General features: G+C 41.5%; 1 protein-coding gene across 1 annotated transcript in view; it reads left to right on the top strand.

The window, feature by feature from the left end:
• Positions 1–15,767, top strand: part of dynlt2b (dynein light chain Tctex-type 2B) — an 18,334-nt gene extending 2,567 nt beyond the window's left edge. Inside the window, exons 2-5 of the mRNA XM_043702604.1 lie at positions 774–907; positions 5,298–5,367; positions 11,145–11,208; positions 15,569–15,767. Coding sequence (XP_043558539.1) covers positions 774–907; positions 5,298–5,367; positions 11,145–11,208; positions 15,569–15,616 — 316 coding nt within the window. The 3' untranslated portion in view covers positions 15,617–15,767. The remainder of the gene's footprint in view (positions 1–773; positions 908–5,297; positions 5,368–11,144; positions 11,209–15,568) is intronic.
• Positions 15,768–16,122: the final 355 nt, after the last annotated feature.

The following is a 16,122-nucleotide window of genomic DNA, read 5'->3' as shown; positions in this document are numbered from 1 at the left end:
GTTCCCTGGATGCTGCCTGACCTGCTGCGCTTTTCCAGCAACACATTTTCAGCTCTGATCTCCAGCATCTGCAGTCCTCACTTTCTCTTCTTTCAGTGTTGTAAAGCTCTCTGACTCAGAGTCAACCTTGACACCATTGAGCACAAAATAACCCATTTGTTTGGTGCACCATTAACCACCTAAAACATTTGCTTTCTTTACCATTGCTGTAAAGTGGTAGCAGTGTATATCACTTGCAAGATGCACGATTGTAACTCAACGAGGATTCCACAACAGCACCTTCCGAACCTGTATCCTCAACTATCTAAAAGGACAACAGCAGCAGATGCATGGGAGCACCACCACCTGCACTTTCCTCTCCAAGTCTCTCAGCATCTTGACTTGGAAGGAAAGTGCATTCGTGTTCCTTTTTCACTGGTCATTCCTAACAGTACTGTGGGAGTCTCAACACCATGTGGACTGCAGTGGTTCAAGAAGGCAGTTCAGAAGCACCTTCTCGAGGGCAATTAGGAATGGACAATAAATGTTAGTCCAAAATGTTGATACCAAACTCCTGTTCATGTGGACAAAGAAATTCTGTACCCTAACATTTTCAGGGGAGATGGGCAAGTAATTGCCAAATCAAAAAAAAACTGTTGCCATGATTCACTATATATTAGTCTTTTGTTGTATAAAACTGTTATAGCTGTGGTGTAATAAGGCTTACACCAAGTGCACATTAACTGTTAGAGCTGTGGGCTGAATGTATTAATTGCTAACATAATTGTCATTAGGTTCAAGACAGCTGTTGTCAAAGGGAAGATCAATAATGTGCTGAAGGAAGAGTTATCAAACAAGGCTTATAATCCAGAGGAAGTTCCTTTCATGACTAGGAAGATTGCAGAGGCTATAAAGACTCAAGTAAAAGGTACTGTATGTTTGTAGTTGAAGAGTGTGGTGTTGGAAAAGCACAGCTGGTCAGGCAGCATCCGAGGAACAGGAGAGTCGACGTTTCGAGTATAAGCTGATGAAGAGCTCATGCTCGAAACGTCGATTCTCCTGCTCCTCGGATGCTGCCTGATGGGCTGTACTTTTCCAGCACCACACTCTCTGACTCTGATCTCCAGCATCTGCAGTCCTCACTTTCTCCTAATTGTATGTTTGTGTCCCATTGTGTCCATACTTAAACTAACTTTACAAGGTACAATTAGGGTGAGTTGGGACATCAAAATTGTAATTCATACTGCTTAGAACATCTCTACCCACTGGAAATAAACAGCTTTTGTATATTTTGTATATTGCACTTATATAGCACTCGCAACTTGGTAATACACTCATGGTATTTCCAAAGAGAGCATTAAGGAGGAAAATCCAAAACTTGGGGCTTAGACCGAAGGAAACTATGGATGCTGAGAAAGTACATTTGAGGATGTGGAAGAGACCAGAATTAGAAGAGGATTGTAAAACATAGTTTTCAAATAACTATTTTCAGGAAAGTGGCCTTTCTTTATGTATATGAGGCAATCTTGCTTGGATAAGCCTATCCTCTAACAGAAGTATTTGAGACCTGACAATTGTCTATTGACAATCTTTTCTATCTCAATTTGTCTGGCTATATATCATTGCACATTTTGGCCAGACATTCTGACATTTGGAGAGTCATGGGAGCACCTCAGACTGGAATCTCTGAACTCTGAATTCTCCAGCTTTAATTTAGAGTGTTCCAAAAACAGAAAATTCAACTTCCCGGGCAATTCCCATGGAGTTGTGTGTATTGAAGATAGTGCATGATTACAACTCCATGGGAATTGCCCGGGAAGTTGAATTTTCTGTTTTTGGAACCCTCCAAATTAAAGCTGGAGAATTCAGAGAGTTCCAACTCATTAGAGATTGATAGCTATCCAAGAAAGGTTAGAGGATTAGACATTTGCTTTGGCTCCTGAGTAGAAATTAAACCAATATTCTGACTTATCACTGACCTCTCCACACCTCAGCTATACCTCCTCAAATGCCCTATAACTGTCCCGGTGTCTGCCAACCCACCGGGGCTACCCCCTAAATGACCTACTCAATCCATGGGTGCCAATAACCTCGCTCCTCCCTGATGCGCTGACTCCACCCAACCCACCTGGAACCCGACACCCTCTTCCAAAGGTTGGACCTGACTTCCCCTGACATCTAACCTACTCTAAGCACTCATCCACTTGCCAGGCACCCTAATATCATACCTGTCTGACACCTGGCATGCTACCAACCTCACTCACATGGTGCCTTACCCTGTCAACTGCCACCCTAACCCCACACTTACCTTACATACATAACCTTTCGCAGGACCTAACAAAATATCTGGCTGTGCTGCTACACTTTGAAATCTCAGTAGTCTTGCTTCTGCACATGGGGGTGTGGTTTCTACACTGATTTCTTTTGCTGCTAGATTTGGGAATTCCTGCAACAGGAGAGCCTTGTCCAGGTATCTCTAGTGCAGAAGACATCGGAAGATAAGTTGGCAACTTTTAATTGGATCGAGGTCGGAAATAGGGTTTCTGAATTCGATTCGAATATCTGGCTATTATTTTCACCTAACACTTTGAAATACTATTGTGCTTCCCTGCTTGTTGCTGTCAAAATAAAAGCCATCCCTTATGGACCTCCAGGACCTGAGTGACATGGCCATTAGCCCTGACCCCCCCCCCCCCCCCATCCTAAATAAAAAATCTCGAGGTGAGACAGTTTCACCTTTCACTGATTCAGCATCCTCGAATCTGTTCGCTCCCCATCACTTGTTCGTTTTCCCTCTCCTCCATTGCTCCTGAATCTGTTTATCATATTACCATTTAATTTCTCAAATGAACTGTCCTTGTCTGCACATAATCTCAAACTGCCTTTGCCTCACCCATGCCACGCCTTCTATTCTGGCAGCCTGATTTAAAATGTCTTGTCATCTTGACTCAGTGGGCATCATACCTGCCTGTGATTCACCATGTTCTAAGTTCAAGATCCATTCCAAGCTAGAGCACAAGGATTAAGGCTCAATGCAGTGTTGTCAGACAGTGCTGACGTTTGACAAAGATGTTAAACTGAAGCCCCACTTGCCTGGTTGACCGAATGTATAAGATCCAATGACAATATTTCAAGGAAGAGCAGTGAATTGTGCCCAAAGTTCTAGGTAATATTTGGCCCTCAGTCAACATCACAGAGAATACCCAGATTATCTGGCTATTGTCAGACCTTGTTGTACTTGACTATTATGCTCCCGTACATTACATCTGAGCTCGTACACACTTCCAAAAGGGTTTCTTTGGCTCCAAAGTGCTTTAAGTTGTCTAGTGGTTGTGAAAAGTGCTCAATAAATTCAACATATTCTTCCTTCTCTTTAATATTCCTCGGTTGCTTCATTCCAATACACTGCCTTTCCTGCACTTTTTTACTGCTTAAACCTCTAGCCATTATTTGCCTTCTGCTCCCTCTTTAACACGATGCCAAAGGTTTCCAACCCTGTAGAGCAGTCTCCTTAGATGCCCCAATGCCATCTTCTCCTTTTCATTGATTCCACATATTTCACTCATTTTCCTGCTTCCTTTTGTTTGTCTCATCCTTCCCTTCATTGCCCACACTTCTTCCCCTCCCCTATGAAGGTCTTACTCTGTGAAGATGCTAAAGAAAGTTCAATTTTAATATTATTATTTGGAAATTTAATCAAAGTTCATAAAGAATATAATGTGGTGAAGACCCAAGGCTTTAAATGGCCAATTTCTCCTCTTATGTTGTATAAGAATTTGATGCTATGGCTCCTTGAGCCTGCACCTCTCTTCAATTAGGTCATGGCTGATATTCTATCTCAGCTACACTTTCCGGCCCTATCCAAGGTGGCACAGTACTCACTGCCTCAGTGCTAGGGACCTGGGTTCGCTTCCAGCTTTGGCTGTCTGTCTGTCTGGAGTTTGCATGTTCTTTCTATGTCTGTGTGGTTTCTGCAAGGTGCTCGAGTTCCTCCCACAGTCAAGGGATGTGCTGGTTAGGTGGGTTAGTCATGGGTAAATACAGGGTTATGGGGACAAGGGTGGTGGGCTGGGTGTAGCTGGGATGCTCTCTGGCAATTCGATGGGACAAATGGTCTCTTTCTGCATGATAGGGGTCACTACAGTCATCCCAGTATCCCTTGCTTCCCTCAGTTTCCAATCATTCTCAATCTTAATTACAGTCAATGACTGAGCTTATACAATTCTGTGGAGTGGAGAATTCCAAAGATTTACAACCTTATGACTAAAGAAGAGATTTCTCGATTTGCTTTAAGTTAGCTGACACCTTATCCTAAGACCATGAGCCCCTCTTTCTGCATTCACTGACCACATTAAGCTACCCTGCCAATCCCCTTAAGAATCTTACATCTTTCAATGAAATCACTTCTCATTCTCTGAACTTCGTTAGGCCACATTCGGAATATTGTGTGCACATCTGGTTTCCATCCTATCGGAAGGATGTTGTGAAACTTGAAAGGGTCCTGAAAAGATTTACAAGGATGTTGCCAGTGTTGGAGGATTTGAGCTGTAGGGAGAGGTTGAATAGGGTGGGGCTGTTTTCCATGGAGCGTCGGAGGCTGAGGGGTGACCTTACAGAGGTTTATAAAATCATGAGGGGCATGGTTAGGATAAATAGTCAAAGTCTATTGGGGTGGGACAGTGCAGAACTAGAGGGCATAGGTTTAGGGTCAGAGGGCAAAGATATAAAAGAGACCTAAAGGACAACGTTTTCATGCAGAGAGTGGTACGTGTATGGAATGAGTTGCCAGAGGAAGTGGTGGAGGCTGGTACAATTGCAACATTTAAGAGGCACCTGAAACATTATATGAATAGGAATGGTTTGGAGGGATTTGGGCTGGTTGCTGGCAGGTGGGACTAGATTGGGTTGGAATATCTGATTGGCATGGACGAGTTGGACCAAAGGATCTGTTTCCATGCTGTACATGTCTATGACTCCATAACTTAAGAGAGTAGGTGCCTGAGCTTCTCAATCTCTCCTTGTAGGACAATAATAGAGTCATAGAAATGTGCAGCACAGAAACAGACCCTCCAGTCCAACTCGTCCATGCTGACCAGATATCCTAACCTAATTTGCCAGCACTTGGCCCTTCCTAGTCATATAATGTTTCAGGTGACAATCTAATGAATCTGTTGTATTCACTCCAAGGCAAACTTACACAGTGCTCCACCAATGTCCTGTGAATTTTAAATTTATTATGTATGATAGCCATTAGCTTTGCTTTAGAAACTTGTATTCAAAAGCAATAATGTTTCTCATTTTGTGTTCTATTTCTGCAGAATGCGCATTTGAGCGTTACAAACTGGTGGTTCAGGTCGTTATTGGAGAGCAGCGAGGTGAAGGAGTGAAGTATGTTATTTATTTATCCTGATTTGTTTTAAACTTGGCCCAATGATACTTGGTATTACATTTCGATCATCATCACAAGGTGCTCTTTCTTTGGACTGGTGTTCTTTGACCTTGCCAGTGAGGCTGTTCAAGGAAAACCTGCCATTGGTATGATTTGCAGCAAAGATCTCTAGGGGCATGGGCAGATGTAATCACAAGAGTTGAAAGCTTCTTCCCAACTGTATGCTGACTAGTTTGTTAGCTGAATTGATTGGACAGCTGCTTTGCAATGAAGCCCAATGCCAACAGTATGGGTTTAATTCCGACACTCGCTCAGGTTGCCATGAAGGATTATCCTTCTCAATCTCTTCCTTTGCCTAAGACATGGTTAAACTACCACCTGTCCTCTTTCTCTAATGAGGGAACAACCCGATGGTTTGGTAAGACTGTGGTGACTTTACTTTTTGCTGGCTAGTTTTAGTTCCTTCTAATGATCTCACTGCCCCAAATATCCACTAACAGAACACATAGTTTTCCCTGTGACTTTCAGGACCTTTTGTACTCTGTTCCTCTCTTTATTAAGCCCAGAATTCTGTATGCCATTTCTTTTCTTCTTTTACTCTGAAGTAAAATTAGAGTAAAATCATTGACTTTTGTTTTGCAGTTTTTCTAAACTACTAAACTGCACTCGCCTGTTTACCTGATTAACCACTTACCGAATATGATCTCCAACCATCAATGATTTATCTACATAAACCAAATGTGTTGCTGCACCCCCTTTATATCCTTTATTACTTATTGTCTCTTTAGTCTTTCGATAGAAACATATCACTTCACATTTCTTTGTATTAAATTTCAACTGCCACGTGCTTCTATTTCACCAAATTGTCAATATCTCATGAATGTATCATTGAACTCCTCACAGTTCACAATGCTTCCAATATTTTAGTCACCTGCAAATATTAAAGTTGTGCTCTTCACACTCTGTGACAGCAGCCTTTCACCTCAGAAGGTTGGGTTTGTCCCATGGTGCCCATTTCTGTGTTAAGCATCACCTGGTGTAAGACAGGAACCCCACTCTGGTTTAGCAGGCTTTGCTGCATTTACAGCACACAAAGACAAAAATTGACTGTCTTCTGTTTTATCTGGGCCCTTTGCTTGGTCACCTGAGCTTTACGTTTTATGTTGCCCCTATCAACCGCTTTCTAAACAATCAGCTTCTAGAGGTCATGTGCATCAGCAACTGTCTCCCAGTTGTTAATGTCATTTTCAGATATCCTTGTAGCAGAGTTATGGATGCCGAAGAGAGGCTGTGACCCAACAGCCAGTTCTCCATGTATACAGAAGGACATATTACAACCAGTGTCCATCTGATGAACATGGCTGAGCCAGGGTAAATGACATTAGTTTTGCAAATAATTTGTGCTGATGGAATTAGCTCCAGAACCTCTGAATGAGTGACTTTGTACCAAGAGATGCCAAGGATATATCTGAGACAGTGAAGGCGGAAACTGTTTAGCCAGTTTCCTGCCTAACATGCATTGTTCTCATCTCAATCTTGGAGAGGAATGCATTGAGGACATAGGCTTGGCAGCTTACAGTTTGTTTTCTCAGGTAGGTTGCTACCAGTCAACACTCTCTTAAACAGCTTGGCCATTATTGCAATACATGTATTAATTTCAGCGTCAAGTGACAGATAGCTGGTGATTACAGAACCTAGATATGTGAAATTATCAATTAGCTTGAGAATCACATTCTCAATGATGGATGGCAGTATCCTAGACTGTGACATCTGTCTTCCTGATGCTGATGGTCAAAGCAAACTCTTTACTAGTGTTACTTAGCACTAAAGGTGTTCATTAGTGTGGTATGCTAGTGTAGTATTATCATGATGGATCTTGGTGTGCCTTTGGTTTTGATCCCAGGTAAGCCAGACTGGCAAGTTTTCTTTCAGTTCTGGTATGCAAGTGCATGACCTCTGTGGAAAACATAGTACAGCAGCCATCAGAAGAATATGCCAAAGAATACTGGGACCCGAACACTTCCCTACTTCATTCCATTATGGATCTCAGAGCTCCAATATTGCCCCATCATAGTTTGCCTTATTCATCATGTTGCCATAGAAATGTGATCACAATGAACAGCTTTGACAGGCAGCCAATTTCCTTGAGCAGTTTAAATTGACAATTTCTGTTCAGCTTGATTGCTTTGGTGAGATTCGTGAAAACAATATGTAAGTCAAAGACTATAATGTAAATTAAGGTGGCTTGCTAGGTCATTTCAGAGGGTAGTTAAGAGTCAGCCACACTCCTACGAGACTGGAGTCACCTAGAGTGAATAAGGACACCATAGTTCCTTCTCTAAAGGTCTTCCATTCAGCAGATTTTTTTAATGATAATTCAGCAGCTTCACAGTTACCATGACTGCAGTTGGCTTTTTACAGCAGATGGTATTTGCTGCAGCAGTTTAGTTTTAACCAGTATTGCAAATTTGCTCTTCTACGGAGTGTTTTATGCGATTTCTGTTTTTAAAGGCCTTCCGCAATCTATCCTCCCTCTGCAATGTTGGGTATCAGCTTTATGGCTGTTCCCTACAAAAGTAGGGAAAATGTACTTTTACATACTGCTATTCAAGCCTCAGGACAGCCAATGGAATGCTTTGAAGTGTAGACTCTGTTTGTCATAGGAAATACAGCTATCAATTTACACACAGCAAGATTTCAGAAACAGCGGTATGATAATCGTCACAAAACTTTGGTTCATTGATGTTAGCTGAGGGATAAAAATCATCCCAAGATGTATGGGAGAACTCTTACTGCTCTCCTTCTTAACATACCATGGGATGTTTTAAATCCACCAGAAATGATACATGGAGCTTCTGAAAGGCAGCACATCTGGGATTGCAATGCAGGACTCCCTCGACCCACAGCTCACCAACTCAAGCACGAATGTGATTCTTTTAGCTAAAGCTGATGCAGTTGAAAAATGTTGTTTCAAATAATTCTTTCAATATCCTTGAAGATATATCCAAGTAAATGGTTTGTCTGGTTAAGAACAATTTCTCATCAGTTACTTTTAAGAGCAAGGTCAGAGATGAGTTATTTCTCTTTAGTAAAAGTCCATGCATATTTCACATTCTGCGTTGAGGTCATGCACAACATTCTTAATGTATTTATCAGCCAAAATCATGGATACACTGTAGCACCAACAACCAGTCATTCTGGTTTAAAACCTGTCCTAATATAGCAATAAGGAAAATGTTTGTGGGGAAAACACATTTGTAATGTGATACATGCTACTGTGAGAGTAGCTTAGAAACTTTTAAAGTGAAGACAGAAAAGCCTGCAAGGAGAATAAAAAGTTATATTGACAGGGTTAAATGAAGAGATCTGGGTGAAGGCTGGAGCTGACCATAAGTTTAGACTAATTTGGAAAAGTACCTGGTTTTATATACCATTTTGAAAATGAACCTTCCAACTGAATGAGCAAACTTAGATCCAGAACCTCAACCTGAGCTACAAATCTTCTCAAAACTCGCTAAATAATACAGAACTGAAAGCTAATCTCAATCATGGTGACCATGACGAGCTCATTGATTGTAGTAAATCCACCTGGCTCACAAATATCCTGTCTGGGAGGAATTCTGCCATCCCTATCTGGTCTGGCAGGCCTGTGACTCCAGACCCAAAACAATGTGATTGACTCCTAATGGCTGTCTGAAATGGCTAACCAAGTCACTCAGTTCAGGGGAAGTCAGGGATGGGAGATAAATGTTGGCTTTGCCAGTGATACCCACGTCTTGTGAAAGAATAAATGAGCTTCAATTTTGTTTATCCATCAATGTCATGAGGAGAGATGAGGGCTGAGTGAACAGTTCCTGGCAGAGGTTGACTATGGCTGGGATTAACGATTGAAAAATCGGTAAATGCTCTTCATTGTTGGTTCATGTAAATGAATAAGTGGTATATCAGGTGTCTTAATGGTAATTCCCCAGTTGTTGGTTCCTGCAAGAAAGTAACAGTGTTCTCAGTGTAATAAATCTCTCCTCCTTTAAAATGTCCCTTAAATCTTACCTCTGTAACCACCTGCTTCAGAATTTCTTCATGTAGCTAAGTATCAAGTTTTATTTAACCGCATTCCTTTTGCTAATTTGTTGTTTATTGAAAGCTCTATACTTCCAGATCTCTCTGTTCCTGGGTCGCATTTAGAATGTATCCTTTATTACCTTTTCTCATCCTCCCTATCAAAATATATCATACAGGCTGCATTATGTTTTATCTGGCCATGTGTCCATCCCATTCCTCAAGTCTGTTCCTTCCAAGTCTGTCACTATCCTAACAGTTACTTCCAAGTTTTATGTTCTCTGCAAATTCTTAATTGTACCCTGTACATCCAGGTGTAAGCTATAAATATAGGATAGTGAAGAATGGGAATGCTAACACCAGTCCTGCCACGCCTCATTATAAACTGTTGTCCTGCCTGAAAAATAACCATTGACCAAAACAAATTTACTGTCATGCAACTAACTTAATAATCATGCTGCCATTTTCCCGTTTGTACTATGTGTCTTTACTCTGCCGACTAGCTTGTTATGTGTCATTTTCTCAAATGCCTTTGGAAACACGATATCATCACATCAACCATACCACCCCCATCAACCCTTAAACTGTACCTTTATCTAATAGCTCAGTCAAATTATTTAACCACAATTTTCCCTAACAAGTCCATGCTAGCTTTCCTCAATTAATCTAATTTGTCCACATGGCTATTAATCCTGCCCTAGATTATTGTTTCTGAAAACTTTCCCAGCATCAAGGTTAGAACAGATCTGTGGGGACTTGTGTAGCACAGTGGTAGTGTCCCTATCTCTAGGCCAAGACCTGTGTTCAATTCACCCCAAAGATGTGCCATAACATACCTATTACAAGTTGATTGAAGTATCCAGAACTGGTTTGTAGTTACTGGGTTTCTCCTTGCATCCCTGTCCAATAAAGGATGAAATATTTGCAATTCTCCAATTTTCTGGTACCACCTGTATCTAAGGATTGAAAGATTATGGCCAGTGCCTTTGCCATTTTCTCTCTTTATCCCCACAGTAACAGAATTGTCTCATTCTGTCCTGGTGACTTATCAACCAGGAGAAAGTGAGGACTGCAGATACTGGAAATCAGAGTCAGAGTGTAGTGCTGGAAAAGCACAGCCAGTCAGGCAGCATCCGAGGAACAGGAGAATTAGCATTTTGATTCCTGACGAAAGGCTTATGCCCGAAACATCGATTCTTCTGTTCCTCGGATGCTGCCTGACTGGCTGTGCTTTTCCGGCACCACACTCTCCGACTTTAGGTAAAGCCAGCCTTTCTGATACTTTCTCTTCAATTTTTAACCTAGATGGTATCTAGACTAACTCCTCCTTCACTATCACCTTCTTTGTTAAAGACTGATCAAATGTATCCTTCTTGTACCTCAGCCATGCTATCTGCCTCCGTGTGTAAATTCTCTTTTTGGTTCCTGGCCTTTCACAACACCTTGTATGACAGTTTGCATGTAGATGACTTTTAAGTTCCCTTTGCCAGTATCTTTTCAGTTCTTCCTTTGCTTTTTTTTAGTTTCAACTTCTTTCCTAAATTTTCTGTATTCAGACTCTTTCTCACTTACTTCAGCAACTTAATATCCATTGAATGCATCCTTTTTTAAGTTTCATCTGAGTCTACTTCTTTCAGTGTGTGGTGAACTGTAGCTTTAGTCGCTGTACATAAATTTTGGTTGTTACTATATTAAAACAATTTTTTGTTTCCTTTAGAATGGCTGCACGGTGCTTCTGGGATGCTGACACAGATAACTTTGCACAGGACGTATATATGAATGTAAGTGTCGCCAGTGCAATAATGTGCACATTGGGGAAATGTCTATAGTAAGGACTTCCCCTTGACCAACAATTGTTTCACCTCTGCTTTGCTTTAGTTAATCGACAGATTTTTTTAAAAAAGTTAATGTTTCTCTCTATGGCAGGGGACCAAACATGGGTGTGTAGGAAGTGCAGACTGAATAAAAGATTACAGTTCATCTCAGTCACCTTTACAATTCCAGGTGGTTAATGAACAAATGATAATTAAGTTATTGATGAAGAATAACCAATCGCTATCAATCTATCTCCAAAGTCATGGAATTTGAACTTACATTCTCTGGGCCATTAGTTCAGATGTCTGAATTACTCATCCAGTAATGTAACAACAGCTTAAGTACCCATAGCATTACCGTATTACTTGACATATGACTGTGGCCAGTGAATGTTGTCAGGCTTCTCAGCGTGAGGGAAATGGAACCAAACCCAGTCTCTCTTTCAGATAGTTTCTAATCAATTTTTTTCAGGGATGTTGTTACACATCTTAAGAGTAAGTAGGACTTAGGTCTTCTGGCTCAGACATAGGGATGCTACCACCACATATCAAGAGCCCAGTTCCTGTCAGCACACTCCCAAAACGGTTATTGGACAATGACCAGAAGCAGGTCTCCGATAGTTGCCTCCCCTCAACTGCGAGTAATCAAATGAGGAGCAAGAACAATCTGAATCAAACAAACCGCACAATTCAAGTCCTTAATGTCATAATCAAGTGGGGAAAGCAGTCTAGTGTTCCTAGTTGATGGGTGTGATGATACAGATGGATGGGTCTCATTGTTACCATTTAGCTGCCCAATATCCAGCTTCTCTGTTGCTAATCCCATTATAATATGCTTGCTCTTCCTCGTTTTGAAATCTGTACTCTATTGCATTTAGACTGATCTTGTCCTTTTTTTTAATTTTGTGCTCCTTTTCTGGATTTCTGAAAGAGGCAAACCTCTTTCCTCCCTCCCCCAACCTCCTTCAATCCTGGCATCTCTTACTTATTGACCTCACCATCTCTCCACCACTTTTAATTCTTGATGGCTGTTGGCACACAGCTCTAGCTCACTGCCATCTCTCTTGATACCTCTAGTAATATACATTTCTCATACTGCCTATCCAACACACAGTGGTGGGTGATTGGAGATTTCCTGCATGTAAATTCTGGGAAGACCAAAGTTGTTGTCTTAAGTTCTTGTCATCATCCCTGTCCTGATCAACTATTTGAATCCAGTTGTTCACTACCCTGAGTTCCTACATTGCCCTTATAAAGTCTTCCAGCCGCAGATCTGGATCAACGTCTAGACTGCCAGTTTTCACATTACCTAACATTCACTCCTGTCTCAGTTCATCTTCTGAAACAATCATCCATGTCTTTGCTAAGTCTGGACTCGAAATTAGTCGAAATTAAAAAAGTTTCCTAATTTCTACCATGTGTAAATTTGATTTCATCCAAGACTATGTTATAGTCTGCACAAAGTTGTGTTCACACATCATCCCAGATCTCATTGACATACGTTAGTTCTTGATCTGGCTGGACCAAAATCCTGAAACGTTTTCCCTAACAGTGCTGTGGGTGGACCTACCCCATGTGGAATGCAGCTGTTCAAGAAGACAGCTCAGCACCACCTCCTCAAGAGCATTGAGGGGTAGGCACTAAATGCAGAAAAAACCCACGTCCTGTGAGCAACAAAATAACAAAACTTGAAATCTCGTTCCCAAAAAATGTGCAAACTTCCTTAATTTTGCTGAGGATGGAAGTTATCAATACCTAAAATTCTTATTGTGGTGAGATACTAGAGACCGTATCCAAGATGAAAAGAATGAAGGACTTGTAGTTCCTTTACCACTGTTTAGCATCCTAAAGAACGACAAAACATAGGCAATAGGATAGTCAATTTGTGCAGAGTCAGCTATCCTACACAATTATGAGATGGTAACCAAACAACCCATTCTTGGGTGTTGGTGGAGGGGGAGGCAGAGGGTAGGCGGGGGGATGTTAAATATTGGGAACTATGCTGCTATTCTTTGAAATGATGGCCATGGATTTGCACTTCCTAAGAGGTTGGTTTAATATCCCATTTCAAAGGTGGTATCTCTGAGGGGGCAGCACTCCCTTTTTTAATTTTTTTGATGGGATGTGGGTGAGAGAATTTGCCCATCCCTAATTGCCCCAGGTGGGTGTGAGCCTTCACCTTGAACCTTTCTGCTGCAGTTTGGTGTTGGAGTGGCTTGAAAGGTAGTGAACAATCACCACATTGCTGTAGGTGGATTGGGTAAGGATGGAAGATATTCTTCTGTAAAGGACATTAGTGAACCAGACAAGTTTTTAATGACAAATTAATGATAGTTTAATGGTCACCATTACTTTTAGGGTGTAGGTTTGATATCCAGACGTTTCATTACCTGGCTAGGTAACATCATCAGTGGCGACCTCCAAGTGAAGCGAAGCTGTTGTCTCCTGCTTTCTATTTATATGTTTGTCCTGGATGGGGTTCCTCGGGTTTGTGGTGATGTCATTTCCTGTTCGTTTTCTGAGGGGTTGATAGATGCTATCTAGATCTATGTGTTTGTTTATGGTGTTGTGGTTGGAGTGCCAGGCCTCTAGGAATTCTCTGGCATGTCTTTGCTTAGCCTGTCCCAGGATAGATGTGTTGTCCCAGTCAAAATGGTTTTTTTCTTCCATATGTAGGGCTACGAGGGAGAGAGGTTCATGTCTTTTTGTGGCTAGCTGGTGTTCGTGTATCCTGGTGGCTAACTTTCTTCCTGTTTGTCCTCCGTAGTGTTTGTGGCAGTCCTTGCATGGAATTTTATAGATGACGTTGGTTTTGTCCATGGGTTGTACTGGGTCTTTTAAGTTAGTTAGTTTTTGTTTGAGAGTGTTGGTGGGTTTGTGTGCTACTAGGATTCCGAGGAGTCTTAGTAGTCTGGCTGTCATTTCTGAAACTTCTTTGATGTATGGTAAGATGGTTAGGGTTTCTGGCTGTGTTTGGTCTGCTTGTCGTGGTTTGTTCTTGAGGAATCTGCGGACTGTAATTTTTGAGTATCCGTTCTTCTTGAATACGTTGTACAAGTGGTTTTCTTCTGTTTTCCGATGTTCATCTGTGCTGCAGTGTGAGGTGGCTCGTTACAATACGCAGGTTTGTAGTTCTCCATTGTCCATTGTTTCGACTGTGATGTCCAGGAAAACTCGCATTCCTGGACGTCACAATCGAAAGAACAGACAACAGAGAACTACAAGCCTGCGTATACAGAAAACCGATAAACACTGACCAAATACTCAACTACACCAGCAACCATCCCAACACACACAAACGAAGCTGTATCAGAACACTATTCCAACGAGCCACCACACACTGCAGCACAGACAAACATCGGGAAACAGAGGAGAACCACCTATACAACGTATTCAAGATGAACGGATACTCAAAAAATACAGTCCGCAGATTCCTCAAGAACAACCACGATAAGCAGACCAAACACAGCCAGAAACCCTAACCATCTTACCATACATCAAAGAAGTTTCAGAAATGACAGCCAGACTACTAAGACCCCTCGGAATCCTAGTAGCACACAAACACACCAACACTCTCAAACAAAAACTAACAAACTTAAAAGACCCAGTACAATCCATGGACAAAACCAACGTCATCTACAAAATTCCATGCAAGGACTGTCATAAACACAACATAGGACAAACAGGAAGAAAGCTAGCCACCAGGATACACAAACACCAGCTAGCCACAAAAAGACATGAACCTCTCTCCCTTATAGCCCTACGCACAGAAGAGAAAAAACACCATTTTGACTGGGGCAACACATCTATCCTGGGACAGGCTAAGCAAAGACATGCCAGAGAATTCCTAGAGGCCTGGCATAAACAAACACAGACCTAGGTACCATCTATCAACCCCTCAGAAAACGAACAGGAAATGACATCACCACAAACCCGAGGAACCCCATCCAGGACAAACATATAAATAGAAAGCAGGAGACAACAGCTTCGCTTCACTTGGAGGTCGCCACTGATGATGTTACCTAGCCAGGTAATGAAACGTCTGGATATCAAACTACAGCTCAGCGAGCAAACCTCAACCTGGGCTACAAACCTTCACAAACCTTGCAGTCACCATTACTAGTTATGGCATTTCAGTTTCAGATTGGTAGGATTTGAAACTCTGCCCTCTGGATTATTGGTTCAGTAACATTGTACCTTATGAGTGGAAGTGAGAGTGTCAGCCTGCATTTTTGACTCCAGACTGACCAATGCCTTTCAAGCCATATTAATGACTGTATGTTCAACATGTTTTAATTTTGTATTAATACAATTTGTCTGTTTTCAGGACAGCCTGTTCTGTGTTGCTGCTGCCTTTGGCTGCTACTACTATTAGCAGACTTGAAGGGTCTGTCTGGAGCCAGCGTTTTTAATAACAATGTCTTTATTTGAATAATTTAAAGTTCTGGGTGACAGATTTTATAACAGAGTGCTTCATAATGTAATGGATTGTGCTAAGAATAAATACATGTAGTGGTTTTGTTAAATTCTTTTGTCTCTAAATATGAAATATAATCTGTAAAAAGATTATGCAAAAAATGCTGGAATGTATGCAGCATATCTATTGGCATCTGAATAATAAACAAATGACAGGTTGACAATAATGTCATTGACACCTCTTCAGCGCTATCAACTCTCAACCAGTGCCAGTTATGACAGAGGCTACATACGTAAACTATTTGTGCCCTGTTGATGTTGCCTTGATTGGTGAAAGGTCACCCAGCAACCAGGAAAATATGCCCTTTTTCAAACTGTGCTTTAAACAGCATAAAAACTGCCTTGACTCTGCTGCTGTCTGGAGAAAATTCAGAAAGACCTTTTCTGTTTTGAAATTTAGCAGCC

The sequence above is a fragment of the Chiloscyllium plagiosum genome, chromosome 13 (assembly GCF_004010195.1).
Source record: "Chiloscyllium plagiosum isolate BGI_BamShark_2017 chromosome 13, ASM401019v2, whole genome shotgun sequence".
Lineage (NCBI taxonomy): Eukaryota > Metazoa > Chordata > Chondrichthyes > Orectolobiformes > Hemiscylliidae > Chiloscyllium > Chiloscyllium plagiosum.
Note: the sequence above shows the minus strand (reverse complement) of the source record. Positions and strands in the feature narration are given on the sequence as shown.